At 30.6% G+C, this 17,702-nt stretch overlaps 1 protein-coding gene across 2 annotated transcripts in view; it reads left to right on the top strand.

Moving 5' to 3' along the window:
- Positions 1 to 17,702, top strand: part of LOC145256225 (trissin receptor-like) — a 236,282-nt gene that overhangs the window by 149,194 nt on the left and 69,386 nt on the right. Inside the window, exon 2 of one of the 2 annotated variants that reach the window (XM_080114848.1) lies at positions 4,840 to 5,351. In XM_080114848.1, the coding sequence (XP_079970974.1) occupies positions 5,192 to 5,351 (160 nt within the window). In that variant the 5' untranslated portion in view covers positions 4,840 to 5,191. Of the gene's footprint in view, positions 1 to 4,839; positions 5,352 to 7,404; positions 7,483 to 17,702 lie in introns of those variants that run through there. The other variant, XM_080114849.1, reaches the window with a different exon arrangement.

Raw genomic sequence — 17,702 nt, 5'->3', positions numbered from 1 at the left:
AATCTCTATCAAATGAATCTCATACAATTTGTCGGAAATCAAAATCTTGTAACAAAAGAAGAAAAAAGGATACGAACTCATCATCCCCATATATTTCATCTTGTATATATTTCATCTTGTATGTATTTCATCTTGTATATATTTCATCTTGTATATATTTCATCTTGTATATATTTCATCTTGTATATATTTCATCTTGTATATATTTCATCTTGTATATATTTTATCTTGTATGTATTTCATCTTGAATGTATTTCATCTTGTATATATTTCATCTTGTATGTATTTCATCTTGTATATATTTCATCTTGTATATATTTCATCTTGTATATATTTCATCTTGTATATATTTCATCTTGTATATATTTTATCTTGTATGTATTTCATCTTGTATGTATTTCATCTTGTATATATTTTATCTTGTATATATTTCATCTTGTATGTATTTCATCTTGTATATATTTCATCTTGTATGTATTTCATCTTGTATATATTTCATCTTGTATATATTTCATCTTGTATATATTTCATCTTGTATATATTTCATCTTGTATGTATTTCATCTTGTATGTATTTCATCTTGTATATATTTCATCTTGTATGTATTTCATCTTGTATATATTTCATCTTGTATATATTTCATCTTGTATATATTTCATCTTGTATATATTTCATCTTGTATATATTTTATCTTGTATGTATTTCATCTTGTATGTATTTTATCTTGTATATATTTCATCTTGTATATATTTCATCTTGTATATATTTCATCTTGTATATATTTCATCTTGTATATATTTCATCTTGTATATATTTCATCTTGTATGTATTTCATCTTGTATGTATTTCATCTTGTATATATTTTATCTTGTATATATTTCATCTTGTATGTATTTCATCTTGTATATATTTCATCTTGTATGTATTTCATCTTGTATATATTTCATCTTGTATGTATTTCATCTTGTATATATTTCATCTTGTATATATTTCATCTTGTATATATTTCATCTTGTATATATTTTATCTTGTATATATTTCATCTTGTATGTATTTCATCTTGTATATATTTCATCTTGTATGTATTTCATCTTGAATGTATTTCATCTTGTATATATTTCATCTTGTATATATTTCATCTTGTATGTATTTCATCTTGTATGTATTTTATCTTGTATATATTTCATCTTGTATATATTTTATCTTGTATATATTTTATCTTGTATATATTTCATCTTGTATGTATTTCATCTTGTATATATTTCATCTTGTATATATTTCATCTTGTATGTATTTCATCTTGTATGTATTTTATCTTGTATGTATTTCATCTTGTATATATTTCATCTTGTATGTATTTCATCTTGTATATATTTCATCTTGTATGTATTTCATCTTGTATATATTTCATCTTGTATATATTTCATCTTGTATATATTTCATCTTGTATATATTTCATCTTGTATATATTTTATCTTGTATATATTTTATCTTGTATATATTTCATCTTGTATATATTTTATCTTGTATATATTTCATCTTGTATGTATTTCATCTTGTATATATTTCATCTTGTATGTATTTCATCTTGAATGTATTTCATCTTGTATATATTTCATCTTGTATGTATTTCATCTTGTATATATTTCATCTTGTATATATTTCATCTTGTATATATTTCATCTTGTATGTATTTCATCTTGTATGTATTTCATCTTGTATATATTTCATCTTGTATGTATTTCATCTTGTATATATTTCATCTTGTATGTATTTCATCTTGTATATATTTCATCTTGTATATATTTCATCTTGTATGTATTTCATCTTGTATATATTTCATATTGTATATATTTCATCTTGTATATATTTCATCTTGTATATATTTCATCTTGTATATATTTCATCTTGTATGTATTTAATCTTGTATATATATTTCATCTTGTATGTATTTCATCTTGTATATATTTCATCTTGTATATATTTCATCTTGTATATATTTTATCTTGTATATATTTTATCTTGTATATATTTCATCTTGTATATATTTTATCTTGTATATATTTCATCTTGTATGTATTTCATCTTGTATGTATTTCATCTTGAATGTATTTCATCTTGTATATATTTCATCTTGTATGTATTTCATCTTGTATATATTTCATCTTGTATATATTTCATCTTGTATATATTTCATCTTGTATGTATTTCATCTTGTATGTATTTCATCTTGTATATATTTCATCTTGTATGTATTTCATCTTGTATATATTTCATCTTGTATGTATTTCATCTTGTATATATTTCATCTTGTATATATTTCATCTTGTATATATTTCATCTTGTATATATTTCATCTTGTATATATTTCATCTTGTATGTATTTCATCTTGTATGTATTTCATCTTGTATATATTTTATCTTGTATATATTTCATCTTGTATGTATTTCATCTTGTATATATTTCATCTTGTATGTATTTCATCTTGTATATATTTCATCTTGTATGTATTTCATCTTGTATATATTTCATCTTGTATATATTTCATCTTGTATATATTTCATCTTGTATATATTTTATCTTGTATATATTTCATCTTGTATGTATTTCATCTTGTATATATTTCATCTTGTATGTATTTCATCTTGAATGTATTTCATCTTGTATATATTTCATCTTGTATATATTTCATCTTGTATGTATTTCATCTTGTATGTATTTTATCTTGTATATATTTCATCTTGTATATATTTTATCTTGTATATATTTTATCTTGTATATATTTCATCTTGTATGTATTTCATCTTGTATATATTTCATCTTGTATATATTTCATCTTGTATGTATTTCATCTTGTATGTATTTTATCTTGTATGTATTTCATCTTGTATATATTTCATCTTGTATGTATTTCATCTTGTATATATTTCATCTTGTATGTATTTCATCTTGTATATATTTCATCTTGTATATATTTCATCTTGTATATATTTCATCTTGTATATATTTCATCTTGTATATATTTTATCTTGTATATATTTTATCTTGTATATATTTCATCTTGTATATATTTTATCTTGTATATATTTCATCTTGTATGTATTTCATCTTGTATATATTTCATCTTGTATGTATTTCATCTTGAATGTATTTCATCTTGTATATATTTCATCTTGTATGTATTTCATCTTGTATATATTTCATCTTGTATATATTTCATCTTGTATATATTTCATCTTGTATGTATTTCATCTTGTATGTATTTCATCTTGTATATATTTCATCTTGTATGTATTTCATCTTGTATATATTTCATCTTGTATGTATTTCATCTTGTATATATTTCATCTTGTATATATTTCATCTTGTATGTATTTCATCTTGTATATATTTCATATTGTATATATTTCATCTTGTATATATTTCATCTTGTATATATTTCATCTTGTATATATTTCATCTTGTATGTATTTAATCTTGTATATATATTTCATCTTGTATGTATTTCATCTTGTATATATTTCATCTTGTATATATTTCATCTTGTATATATTTCATCTTGTATATATTTCATCTTGTATGTATTTCATCTTGTATATATTTCATCTTGTATGTATTTCATCTTGTATATATTTCATCTTGTATGTATTTCATCTTGTATATATTTCATCTTGTATATATTTCATCTTGTATGTATTTCATCTTGTATATATTTCATATTGTATATATTTCATCTTGTATATATTTCATCTTGTATATATTTCATCTTGTATATATTTCATCTTGTATGTATTTCATCTTGTATATATATTTCATCTTGTATGTATTTCATCTTGTATATATTTCATCTTGTATATATTTCATCTTGTATATATTTCATCTTGTATATATTTCATCTTGTATATATTTCATCTTGTATATATTTCATCTTGTATATATTTCATCTTGTATGTATTTCGAAAACTTTTAATTTTTTTAATCGCCCTTTGTTGAAACATTATTTGGTTTGTAATTTAATTTATCTCGCCTATTGCTTAATAGTTTTTCTGACATGACTATACAATAGTACCAATGAACTTACTGGGATCATCAGTTGTCTAATGGACACCCCGAATTATTTAATCCAATCGTAAAATCAATTTCACAGGACAATCAATACTAATAAAATATGGACGATTCATAAAGCGATGTTTCGATGTTAGTCCATTGTTTGCAACAAACGGAATGTACTAATAAATGACTAAATAATGGGGAATTATCTTGACTACTCTTGGGTCAATCGAACGTGAGACCTGCTTCAAATACGTCTTATCGGTATCAAAATTATTAGTATCGAACTCGGGATTTTGTAACGAATTTCAAACGAAATTCTTATTTTATTCTGAGTAGCTTGCTGCCTATCACCACATGGCAGGATAGAATTAATGGGAATTCAGAAGCGTATGTTTTGATTCACCTTGATTGAAGTGTAACCCTTACATGAAGTATAAAATACAATCGGTAATTACTTTACACTTCAGGCCGGTAATGACTGATGAACACCCACAATATACTTCCATTGGTAAAATTGGTGGTTCTGTTTGAAAGTCTGTAGATATTCTTAAGTTTAAATAATTATTCTTGATGTCAATAAGTTGCACTTTACGACCAGAACTATATTTGGCAGTAACTTTCTGATAATCACCCATATATATGAACAGTATTTCGAATAATACAGCTTAGTTATTCTCATCAACAAAACAACTGCAAAATAAATTACGCCGTTTTTGCGAGTAGTACTGCTGAATGTTAATTCTTCAAATATAATAGTTTTTTTTTCATTTTGTTTTATTCTGCAGGCAATCACCAACAATGCTGAATTGAAACACTTGGATTGGATAACTGCACAGTGTAGTTATATCGTCAACAATCGACGTTTCCCCTGATGAAGAATGCTCAAATGTAATCGTAATTTATTTTTATTTGACACGCACACAACAAGCTCATTTACATACGATAAGATTTCGATCAATCTCAAATACTACAATTCAACAAAACAACGACATATGGCGGCGCATTTATATCCTGCTCATCAACTTGGCTGTCAACTTTACAACATTCAATCTGTTTCCACCCATACATGAGACAAAATAAATATCTTTCACTCCTACACGGTTTATCGAACAGAGCTTAATCAAACTATCGTCCGTCATGATGCCTAACGAGACAAACGAAATGGCCGAATTAAATTCCACGTTCAATTATACTCCAGCTGCAATGAATTTAAAATTTGATAATCCGTTTAACAAAATACACATAAGAGTGACATTCTGCATCCTTTATACACTAGTATTTCTTTGCTGTTTTTTCGGTAAGTAATATCATATTTTATTTTCACACTTGACATGAATGTATGCAATTGTGATAATTTTATTTTTCTGGTCACCTGTAATTATGCATCATGTCAGTTACGAGACTAAGATTTATGACTACAAAATTGCTAGTTTTGAGACGAATGTGCTCTTTCGGTGTTTTCTAAAAATTATCAACTGACTACCATGTTTTCCGGCGTTACCAGGTTGTAAAATCCGCATAGATACCATATTTTAATTAATGCAAAATTTTCTATTTATTATTATAGAGGTAATTATTTATTCATTTTTGTTTTGTGTTCAATATATAGTAATGGTTTGAAAAGTGAAAAAGATTAAGGCTAGTCTTGCATGAGCTTGAATTGAAAGCAACACATATAGCTCTTCAGCGATATTCATTACAATATGACCTAATTACATTTAATCTAACTAACGTATGTGTTCATAATTAGCCATTAAAAATCGACTCACGCCTGAAAAATTCGATTTCCACATTTTGATTTTCTAACAGCAATTTTACTGGCTAAAAATATCGACATTGTTCCACATGTCATAAACCTATATATCATGGTCCACGTTTGTAGGCCGAAAATTTTGTCTGAGCGAGAACATTTTGTATATTAACACGTACAAGGAAGATTGGTATTTTTACAGATTTTTTTGATAGCTGGAAATAGATTTTAATCGATTCTTCTGTCGACGTCATCAAACTGCAAAGAGTTATGAGGTAATAAAATTTGTCAGATCAGACGGCATCTTTCCCTGTTCACTTTTAAACAAATGGTGTGCAAATATAAATATTAATACATTGTTTCGCAGCTGGCAAACCTTTTTTGGATTTAGATGATAATATTTACTCATGTCGCCAAGAATAGATTATTTGAGGCACGGGTTTTTTTTTCATCTGCCGATGTATATTGAAAAATTACCGGTAATGTCCGATTCAAATCCGTAGCAATTCACAAATAGTCTGAAATTATCAGGCAAATCTTACAATAGCCAATCAAGTGCTTCGATTTGTTTTTAGGCTTATTTGTGCATTCATTCCCTAAAATAAATATGCTTTTCAAGAATTCTTTTTTCGTGCACAATGTGTTAGATTTTGTACCTGGGGGTTCAAGCAAATTGCAAATTTAAAGCAGTATTAGTAGTTCTTATATCTGGAAGCAATGACGCAACTCTGTCAGATAGGTCAAAAACTCTCGAAATATCATTCCGCGATCAAATTGCTATCAAAACCAATTTATTTGGTTGTTGATAAACTGCATTGTTTAATTGTAAATGTCTTTATATAACTAGTATTAGCTTATACTAATTTGATTGCATGTACAACAAAAAAATCACCTGTATTTGCATTTTATGACGTAAGTCTATATCAACTAAAGTAGAGTTAGATTAGCTTTGTATTACTATTCTCAATTTATTGGGAACTTAGCTAGAATTTTAAAGCACATTTATTCAGTAATAAGCAATGCCCCATTAGAGATTCCTGATGTATGGATGTTTAATAATGTATGCGTTCATTTATAGCGTCTTTGACAACATTGTGTGATTTATATTTCTCCCATCACTGTGGAGATGAAGAAGACGAGGTGAAAAATATGATTACATTAATGCATAGATTTGATTAGGATGCGGTATGTCACACCACACATTAGTTGATACATGCTAGTATCCATAATTTTCCAATATATTTAGAGCTTACATGCATTATTAATCTAGCATGTGCAACGGCATTGTTAATTTCAGTTGTTAGAAATACGTAGTCAAAGGCATTTACCAACAGAATGGGAAAAAAAGACTTATTATGGTTTCATTGAATATACCATGTTGTTAGTTGTTTTTTCTCTTCGTTTGCGTCGTTTAAATATTCTATACTCATATCACATAGACCAGCCAAACTTGCTTTGTCTGCATCAAACACACAGACACAGAACAAGCTGTGTGCAGTAGCAGACACGCATGGAGCGGAGTGCGCGTGGAGGCATCACACGGCTTCTGGTGACCTTTGACATAACCTGCCGTTTACCTCGTTTTTCTCCCTCTTTTTCGCTTGACACCAAGCCGTGCACACGTATAAACCACGCGCTTCATAAGCTTGCACTCGGAGAGCAACAACAGAAACATGAGGTAGGCTTGTATATTTTCATATAAATTGTTACCTGTAAGATGCTTACATATAGAGCTATGCAATACGAAAAATCCAAGACATAATTAAGCTATATATCGCTCATGTAAAATATGAACTATAACCTCTATTGGTGCAAACTTCCACAGAGGTTAACATGTACAAGCCACAATCATACGTCCTTACGCGACTACCCAATTATTGCACTAATGTATAAACTTTGTTTTGTTTTAAATAAATAATGTAATTTTATATATATACTGGTATAATGGTTTTCTTTATTGCAAAGTCGTGAACATGCTTTCTATAGCCTCGCAACATATAATGCATAAACATTTTCGAGAAAAAAAACAGTCAGTTTGAGATAATGTTTAAATGCAGTGAAATGTTAAAAAAAGCTGTTGAAGGGTGAATTCGGCGCTATTTGTTGTACACTTTAAGCCGAAGCGTATTTTACATTTTCCAGATGTATTGCTATGTGAACCATAGTCGGATCTCGTTTCTCTATGGAAAATGGAAGGAATTTTTTTTATAAAGCTTCATTGCTACTCATGAATCTTTTGGCTTGATATTGTGCGATAATTGAGTTTTAGAATTTCACATTTGTAGGTTTTTAATGGCAAATGCGAATAGAAAGCAATGAACCGATCATCCACGTCAATGTCATCATTTCGCATTTGTAGCAATGATACTTTATAACTATTTTCTGCTAACCTTCTTCTGTATAACAGATATTCATCTGTTCCTGTAACTGTTTTGATTCTTAATGCCCGGATATCTCGCTTTTTCAGCTCACATGCATAATATAATTGAAACATTTATACCACAAGGTACATGTGCCATAGTTTTATCACCACATTATGCAAAGTTATATCATTGTCAGCATCAGGTATTTTTATGCATATTACATTGTAGGTTAATTTTAGACTCGTGTTGTTGTAGAGATATTTGTGTAATTCCGTATTTTGTCATTTTACTGAAGACTTGACGCATACGCATATCCAAAGATTTGATATTTAACAATGAAATCTATAAACAATTTATCTCCTGACGCGAAACTCGCGCTGTGACATACTTTCTTTACCAACCGATTATTGCCCAGGGAGCAAGAATTGATTTGGATCATCTGAAGCCTGTTAACATGGAAATGTAATGTTTAGATAACGGCCCACACAGTTACGAGCTGAAATCTGCTGGATTCTTCAGCGTCACCTTCTTTCTCACTTCAAGCCGAAACTTTCTTTAGGAAGGGTCTTTTCTCTCCTTCCTCCATTTTAATTTCTTGAGCAAAAGCACTGTCGCTTATCCATCCGAGTTCGGTCTTTTATTCCTCTCATATCTCGGGAATTCTCGCGGTTAGTCTCACTCTCTTTCCCATAAAACCAACCCCGTCTACCGCTTTTTCTCCTTCCTCTCACAGCCCCTGTGAGTTGACAACAAACAGAGCAGACGTTCTGTCTTTTGGATGTGAGTGCATTAGAAGAATTACTACTACACGAACATATGCAACGGCATCTTGAGCTTACCCGTGCAGATGAGGTTGCCTGCTTACATATGAAATGACAAAATCATCGTTATTCGAACGTTCTTTCATTTCCATCATATACAACGTCATCAAGAAAATGAACATATCCTTCAGAGCAAAGCTTAAATTTCAACGTTATGAAATTATCTGGTTAAAATTTCTACATAGACATCTATGATTTATACGTGAACCAATTGTAACAATTCCAGAATGTTTCCATTCTCTTGCCTCATTAACCGTATAATATTTCGTTGCGCTTCATTTGTTAGATGTTTCTTTATATCAATCAATCGAGACAACGCCAAAACATTATTGGATATTGCATAGCCTCAGAGCATCGATAAGTTAATGTATTTTTGTCATGTGATAATTTTTCCTAAACAAACAGTATATCTAAGCTTAAGTTGATCTCCAACTTAAACGATTACCAATTGATATATAGTTGGAGTATTGAATCAGCCGACGTGTTTTCCAGCACATGTTTTGTCAGCATTAATTAAAATAAAGTGTATCAGTCCGCACCATTTCAATTGTTGTTTTGGATAAATACACTTAATTCAGTTGGGAAACAATGGACTTTTTTATGCTGCTCGAAACTCTACGGCGGATTTATTTCAACATTGCCATCACTGATGAAATACGTTTGTACAAATTTATGTTGACCCTCGTTGAACAATGGCGGAGATCTATATGGTATATTGTTTCATGTAGCTTTAAAGGTTGGCGTGATGTGAATATTAAGTAAATATTAAGACAGCGAACGACCTCATACGGAAGCATAGGTTCTATTCCTGATTTTCCATAGACAACTCCTTGATTCAGAAATATACCCATCAAGAAAAGTAATAATGTCTCCGGTAGTTTTTCAAGTGATACACTTTATTTTTTCTGGTGCCATTACATTTTCCAATTGTCTCTCCCATGGCAAAATGCATTGAGAATTGAGTTGAATATATAGCGAGATAAAGTTTTAGTACAAAATGTTTTGGATGCTACTATTTATGTTTTCGTGATTCTGCAACTTCTTGCGTTATAAAAAAGGAGGCTGTATTTTAGAACGTAAATGGCAACGTGTGGAAAGAGGGGTACAATTAAGTTATAGTAAGATTCTAATGATAATCACCAGCTGGCTTGAACCGAATGCAAGGCGATTAAGAATGTATTTTTGAGCATGTGGTGTAGGAGAATTATTTACTGTTCTTCTTTGGCGTCTGTCAGCAATCGACAATTATGTTTGTTGAAAACGAAACAAATCTTAATATTCCGAAAATGATCGATTTACTCGCAATAATGCATCCTCGAATCTCGTTACACGTTGCCTTTCTGTTACCGTGGTACGTATTTACATCATTTTTCATCTTATGTACTCGTCCAATAAGGTCGTTTATTTCTTATTTTGAATTGTAAAAAATATGTCCGTTGCAACAATCATTGTATGTATAAGTGTGCGTATCTTTCTTTGGACGATCTGTAAAATATAAACAGAGTAAACTATTCACCTGTCGTATTCCTTTACTAAAAATGCTTGAGAAAAATTCTAAATGATTTGTCAAGATAGTACGGCTTATTTTCTAAAACATATAATGAAAAAGAAAAACAAGCGTAAACTTACAAAAATAAATAGTAAATGTTCTGCCTGTCGCGTTCACTAATTCTGAGTTATTCAAGGAAAAATCAATTTATATACGCCGATGAACAATGGCTGTGCAGGGGCGTCCCGAGCGTTCTTTGTCATACGAGGATCGTTTCAAAATATGAGCCTCCTGTTTTCTTTAAATACAAATAGTAAGCGAAGAACATTACTTCTTTCATCCTCAACTAGGCACTTTTGTTACATGATAAGGGCTGTCCCCTTGTCATGTAAGTATAAAAATAGAGATTTAGTTAAAATGAAAATTAAATAGAATAGACGAAATTCGAACCTCGTAAATTAGGTTTAGAAATAGATTACGAGAGAGAATTAGAAATGAAATGTAAAACAAACCATTGTTTAGCTTAGAGATAAAATAGTTTCCAGAAAAGAATGTGCGTTGTCAATTCTATTATGAAAATTCAATTGAGGAATGCAACTATACAAGATAATTTAATAAACATATTCATAAAATATTGGAAATATAGGTTACTGGGAATATAGGTTAAAATTCTTTTTGTAAACAAAGGAAAAGGTTTTGGACACGCATGTCCAGAACACGTGAAAGAAGACACATGTTTTAACATGTGTATGACGTCATGGAAAATGGGAACTTCCAGATATAGTTAGAAACTTTAGAGAAACTGGGGGAGAAACTGAGAGAGAGTCTGAGGACGACAGACGACAGTCCAGACATGGACATTCGAACGTCTAGAAGCGAGACGGTCACTTTTGAAACTTAATATGTGAAGCTTTGAATTCTTGATGATGAAAACCACGACCGGTCTGGAGAAGAAATAAACCCATCATGTGTTTTTATAAACGTCGTCTTTGTGTTGTAATTCTACCAAAAGGTAAAGTGAAAATTGTTATTATATGTCTTGTATATCATGTGTTTTAAAATGTCTTGACATCTTATATCTACACTAAGACTATCTCCTCACTCAAAGAGCTTCTACACATCTAAGTATAAACATTTTCATATATATAAAAATCGTCATAACACGAACAATCTTTCATACAACAACACCCCTCTCTCTTACAACATTCCTCTGTCTAAGACTCTTACAACATCCCTCTCTAAGTCTTACAACAATCTCTCTCTCTCTCTCTCTCTCTCTCTCTCTCTCTCTCTCTCTCTAAGACTGTAAGACTCTCACTCTTTCAATAATTAACTATATAACAAATATGATTTGGTGCCCGTTGACCAATTTGCATCAACGATACAAAACCGGACCTGGGGTATATACAATAAATACAATTTAGAGCCGTAGCGACCAGACCACCCAGCAAGGGTGAGTTTAAATTAAAATAAATAAAAAATTCGGAACCCGGAAAAAAAAAGAAACACAACGTTTTAAAAGGGTCCAAGATAATTAAAAAATAAATAAATAAATAATACCACGGAAAAAAACATCACACGATCACAGAAATGCGAACAAAAAGAAAAAAAAATTGAACACACACGCACACAGAAAACTAAAGTTTACAAGAAAATATTTAAAAAAAGAAACAAAAGGCCGATATGCCGTAATAAATGATAAAAGAGATACGGTCAGTTCAAAAAAACAACCCACGAATATTTCACTCATAAATAAAATTTAAAAAAAAAGAAAAAATTGTTGTATTCGGATAATATGGTTTTGAATGCAGCCGCACACAAGTAGAAAATAGGACAGTTGTCATTCCTAGAAATGTGTGTTAATGTCTGAATTGTTTAGAGAAACTGTCAATCATAATAAATAACAATTTAGTGTCAAAAGTCGAAAGTACATTTAAAATTCTCGAGTATTAAAAGGAGGAACGAATAAATGAATAAATAAATAAAATAAAATACACTATAGCAAAAAAGAAGGATGCAGAAATGAAAAGCAAATTGTGAAAAATTTTCGGCTTTTTAGTGTGTTTTAGTCGTTCTGGTCTTTGAAAAAAGGGACAATTTTTTGTTTTGCGTTAACGGACTTTTGAAATGTATAATGTAACGATTTTTTTTTTTTGCAAAATGTTTAAATGTATTAAGGTATTTTCTTTTGAAAATGTGTTGATGTTGAACCATATTGTAATGTAAATGTTATTGTTTTCACAGCAAGAATTCAAAGTTATCAGTAAATATACATTAGATTTAAACAGTCTAGGAGAAAATAAAACTAGTTAAGACGTATGATTGGCTTACAGATTTAGTTAGAATTTTAGAAGGGGGACAAGAATTAAAATTACGTAAACGGGTATTTAGAGAGTTTTTAGATGTGATAAGCCGTAAGAAAGATTTTTTTAGCATTTGTTTTTTTTTGTTTTTTTTAGTGATCCTATACTTTTTTCCAAGAAAAGTGACTTGGTAGGGATTGATAAGCACAAGATGTGCCCCTATTCGAAAAATTTGGGAACCTGTGTTAATTAAGTGCTTAAAATAAGCTGGTTGCACGTAACGACTCCAAGCAAGTGGTAAGACTTGGCTTAATTAATAAACAGGCGTTGGAAAGAATATGAAAATTCTTAAGGGGACCAGTAAACCGATGATAGGTAGTCCCGAGGCAATCACATATAGCTTAATGAAGTAAGAGACAGACAAAAATATGCCGTAGATTACGTAAGAAAGATATAACCTTGTATTTTTTTTAGAGACGCATGAATGTGGGATATATCTGCTGGATCTTGGAAGCTCTGGTTAGAGAAAAGAATAATCACAAAAAAATCAGGCAATTAGATAGAATTTAGGCGCAATTAAGGTGTTGTGGCGCAAAAGGTGTTAGTTAGGGGTGATATTTCTAAATCCTTGTCGTAGTTTCAAGAATCCAAGCAAGGAAATCCGAGTGAATCCGTATGAGAGGAAAAAAAGTATATCTTGATAGTTAAAGCCAACCAAGAAGATTGATTATGAGCTTTGGTATGTCCCGTATAAGATAGTTATAGAATAAAAAACAAAGCCATACTTGATAAGACTAACCATGCGGAAAGAGTAGATGAGGACACTTTTGGGACGAAGGGAGTCATCCATTTCGAAGGAGGTGGAAACCTCTAGTCTGCGGCATATGGGTGGCTGGAAAGTAGCTGATGTGAATCATAGGTAAAGACCCTACACCCGAAAAGTAAATGCCAAGAAGATCAGAAAGGTTCTGATCTTATAAAAATATAATAATTGTGAAGTCGGCCGAGGAGGGCTGACTGAAAGAGATTTTTTTAGCCTGATCTTTCCTAGCCGGGTGGTTGTGTGAATGTAGAAAAAAAAATGTACTAAATTAAAAAAATGCATATATTTTTTGTGAAATATGGAAGGGAGGGATGTTACATGATAAGGGCTTTCCCCTTTTCATGTAAGTATTAAAATAGAGATTTAGTTAAAATGAAAATTAAATAGAATAGACGAAATTCGAATCTCGTAAATTAGGTTTAGAAATAGATTACAAGAGAGAATTAGAAAATGAAATGTAAAACAAACCATTGTTTAGCTTGGAGATAAAATAGTTTCAAGAAAAGAATGTGCGTTGTCAATTTTGTTATGAAAATTCAATTGAGGAATGCAACTATACAAGATAATTTAATAAACATGTTTTTAAAATATTGGAAATATAGGTTACTGGGAATATAGGTTAAAATTCTTTTTATAAACAAAGGAAAAAGTCTTGGATACGCATGTCCAGAACACGTGAAAGAAGACACATGTTTTTACATGTGTATGACGTCATGGAAAATGGGAACTTCCAGATATAGTTAGAAACTTTAGAGAAACTGGGGGAGAAACTGAGAGAGAGTCTGAGGACGACAGACGACAGTCCAGACATGGACATTCGAACGTCTAGAAGCGAGACGGTCACTTTTGAAACTTAATATGTGAAGCTTTGAATTCTTGATGATGAAAACCACGACCGGTCTGGAGAAGAAATAAACCCATCATGTGTTTTTATAAACGTCGTCTTTGTGTTGTAATTCTACCAAAAGGTAAAGTGAAAATTGTTATTATATGTCTTGTATATCATGTGTTTTAAAATGTCTTGACATCTTATATCTACACTAAGACTATCTCCTCACTCAAAGAGCTTCTACACAGCTAAGTATAAACATTTATATATATATATATAAATCGTCATAACACGAACAATCTCTCATGCAACAACACCCCTCTCTCTTACAACATCCCTCTGTCTAAGACTCTTACAACATCCCTCTCTAAGTCTTACAACAATCTCTCTCTCTCTCTCTCTCTCTCTCTATCTCTCTCTCTCTCTCTATCTCTCTCTCTCTCTCTCTCTAAGACTCTAAGACTCTCTTTTAATGAAACCCCTTTTCTACAAGGAGTGGTCGCTTTTGTCGCCGATATTTTCGAAAGCTATCCTTTCTTTTCGATTGACTAGCCATAATTAAAACTTTCGCCACTTCCGGTGTGGCGATGGACGCAACGGTAAAGACGTCACGTTGTTTCTCACGTTTATATCCTACTTCGTGGCTTGGGTTCGAGCCTGCCTGCCCACTAACACATTTTTTGCTAAACACACATTTCCGAACACTCGGGCAACGCCGGATACCCAGGATAGCATATAAGGTTAAATTTATGTTTTGGTATATCTGCCAAAAACATTTGACAGACGCGACAGAAAATGAGAAAAAAAGTATTGTTTGAAAGTTCTGATTCTCGGACGACAAATATCCGAAAATTAGCCCAAAGCATTAATTCGCTGACCGTGAACTATGCCGTTTGATACAAGAAATGGTAACTTCTTTCGTCAACATTTTTGCAAAAGTCATTCACGCCTTGCAATGAATAAGCCTCATTTGAACAACGGAAACGTCGGACGTCACGTTGACTAAATCGCGGTTACTAAGCCGTTCGCTTTTTTTTTTTTTTTTCACTTCTTTTCCTTTTAGTGTTACTGGTTAGAGCCTGTCTGTTTTCTTACTACCATTTGTGTTCACACAAGTACTCGTTGATATTTATATTTTTTATTAAAGGATTGGGCATTTTTTAGGGATCCGTTGATCAATTATTTCTTCGTATTTTTTGCGCTCGCACGGGTACTTGCTGCTGTTTTCATATTTTTAGGGGTTTTCAAACATTTTGATGGGCTGCGTTGATATACACACTTACAATAAAACCTGTCCACACCAGGGCAACGCCACTACCAACAATAGGCTTCATTCCAAGTGGAGACCAAGAAGCCGCATGTGATTCATGTTAAATTGGCCAAATATATATTAAATAAAAATATGGAAAACCACCTCAGATGAAATTCTTTATTCAGTGACATGTAATATTGGTTTCCGTTCTGCAAAATTTAATCTATATATCTATAAAAGTGAACGTGTCTGTCTGTGTGTGTGTCTGCGTACATTTCCCTACGCAATTACTCTGTCAATTTTCAGTCTACACACTCGACATTTGATATACAGGGTACTAGGATTTCGGAAAATCTTTGTAATCCGTTTTTGGCCAGATATTTGACTATTAAGGGGTCAAAGTTCAACGATTTGACCTTTGATAACTCTACCAAACTCTCCTGCTAAATTTAAGACTAAACACTTGAAATTTTAGATATAGGTTCCTTGGGCATTGCTCTAACTTAATAACTTTATTTGAGCCTAAAACAAATATTTACGGGTCATAATAGGGTCAAATTTTAAAAGATTTGACCTATGCAGTCTCTACCAAATTACTCAGACAATTTCTGGTCTAAATATTTGAAATTTTACATAAAGAGTATTCAGAGATAGGGCAAGCTTTTTAATCGGTTTATGTCGAAAATGTTTAATTACCAATATATAAATGTATGTATGTATGCATGTTTGCCTGTCTGCCTAAAACTTTCGACATAGGCGACGGATTTTCACAAGATCAGTATCGTTTTAATTTTGTTGACTAGTCCGGATTAAAAAAATAATTTTAATTAAGTTACGAAATAAAGAAATTTAATTTTAAGAAATCAATGAATAGTATTAATAAAACATATTAACATTTTGTCTGGTCTTATTTTTCTTTGTTACGTTAGAAAATCATATTTGTTTTGTTGCATTGTTTTAAAATTATTCCAATTGCAATGTAAACACAATCGAAAAATCCTTTTAAAAATGTGGAACGCTAAAACCGCAATGTCTTTCCCGTATAATAAAACACGTCTCTGAACAGTACGTCTTAAACAATTCTGTGTATATTGTTTAAGATTAAAAATAAATTTATAGTTTATAGAATTATAAAAACTTATTTCAAACGAGGATTAGAGTAATTTTGTCGTCTCGGACCTATCAATTACAACATCTATAAAATGTATTAAGAACTGAATTCTCTTTCGCATGTGATATATGACCGTCTTCCTGTACATCCCCGCCTAGAAATCCTGATGATGTCCCCTGAAATAGGGACGAAACGTTGATTCTATTTTTGTTTTTATTCTTTTAGGCTTTTCCTTTTTATTCACATAACGTCTAAAGCATTGTTTATATCTTGCTTGATTTTATTCATATATATATATATATATATATATATATATATATATATATCATATATATATTTATTAGTACTGCTATACAGTTGTGGTGTAATCTGTTGCGATAGAATATATTGATGAAGTAGGCATTGCTAACTTGGTTATTATTAGATTGTTCTAGCTTTCTAAGTGTTGGTTGAATTTGTTTATCTACCAAGAAACTGAGGAATTGGTTAATAATCAAGACCCGTTTGATATTCTTTAATTCGCTGTCGAATATTTTTTTTTATTTAAGAAGATCAATGTTGCTCGATCTATAAGGTTATTTTATAATTGCTGTCTTGTATTGGTAAGGACATTCAACTTTAAGGTTTAAGATACAGACATTGGTTGCAACATTATTTTTATCCTGGGAAGTAATGAACTCATCTTTGCTGGAGTATATGAGCACGTATAAAAATGGACTGCTATTATTTGAGATTAATTTATAATTGGAGGTTAGTACGGAGTTTGTTTGAAATTAATCCTTTAATTTCTCTATTTCGTTATTATTGTCAGCAAGAATAAAAATATCGTCGACCTACCTAACGAAAAAAAGATGTTTTTTAAATAGCATTACATATTTTATTCTCCAGGTTGGACATATAAATGTTG

The sequence above is a fragment of the Euprymna scolopes genome, chromosome 32 (genome assembly GCF_053919585.1).
Source record: "Euprymna scolopes isolate OS-2025 chromosome 32, ASM5391958v1, whole genome shotgun sequence".
NCBI lineage: Eukaryota > Metazoa > Mollusca > Cephalopoda > Sepiida > Sepiolidae > Euprymna > Euprymna scolopes.
This window is presented reverse-complemented; position numbering and strand designations above follow the sequence as displayed.